Genomic DNA, 853 nt, shown 5'->3' on the forward strand with positions numbered 1-853 from the left:
TTCATATTCAACTCCTACTGATGTGCTTCTAATCACTATCTTTTATCTCTGTAATAAATGTCTATGAAAGTTGAAACTAGGTACTGTACTGTACTTAGGAGGTGAGTGTTCAGTGGATGGTATTTAATATGTTGTCAATATAAAATTTTGTCAATATAAAATAATGTGCACATTAAAAATATTTACATATTATGGGCCGACCCGTGGCTCACTTGGCAGAGCGTGGTGCTGACACCAAGTAAAGAGTTACGTTCCCCTTACTGGTCATCTTTAAAAAAGAAAAACAATGTTTACATATCACTTAAAGGAGAATACAAGTTTTTGAAAGTCCCACCCAGCAAAGCTGGTCCACATTCATGTCTTGGTCACATCTCCCAGGCTGTCTCTCCCATTCAACTCCCTCTGTCCTGTGTCTGTCTGTCTGACTCTTTCTTCTTTCACCCAAACAGTCATTGACGTACAGGTGTGTATGCGTGTTGACAACACATAGATGTTTTTCAACCTGAGACCCTTAATACAGAATACAAACTGACATGTTTATGTAACAATTTCTGTGCACAGCTCAGCAGCCGCTCAATGTTCCCGGGTCCATGTGGACCAGGTTTGAACACCCAGCCCCTCTACAGGATGTTAGAGACAAGGCCAGGCCCTTGCTACCTCCACCACTGCGGCGATGAAAACACTTCAACAGAAACCTGGGCAGCTGTGATTGTGGAATAACCTCCCCGGACTACCGCTGCTTGGCAAATAGATGTGTCTGAGCACTTTGTTAGGAGCTGCTGAGCTGTTCCCGAGATGGGGTATCTACGAACACGTCTCTCAGGGCATATAACAAATGCTGGAGAGTATGTGG

The 853-nt window shown here is 43.4% G+C and overlaps 1 protein-coding gene across 1 annotated transcript in view; it reads right to left on the reverse strand.

Annotated features, from left to right (window-relative positions):
* Positions 1-769: 769 nt before the first annotated feature.
* The window catches only part of LOC103581951 (ral guanine nucleotide dissociation stimulator-like), a 2881-nt gene continuing 2797 nt past the window's right edge, over positions 770-853 (reverse strand). The window contains exon 4 of the mRNA XM_008563653.1: positions 770-838. Coding sequence (XP_008561875.1) covers positions 770-838 — 69 coding nt within the window. The remainder of the gene's footprint in view (positions 839-853) is intronic.

Source organism: Galeopterus variegatus, unplaced genomic scaffold, assembly GCF_000696425.1.
Source record: "Galeopterus variegatus unplaced genomic scaffold, G_variegatus-3.0.2 Scaffold14383, whole genome shotgun sequence".
In the NCBI taxonomy this organism is placed as follows: Eukaryota; Metazoa; Chordata; class Mammalia; order Dermoptera; family Cynocephalidae; genus Galeopterus; species Galeopterus variegatus.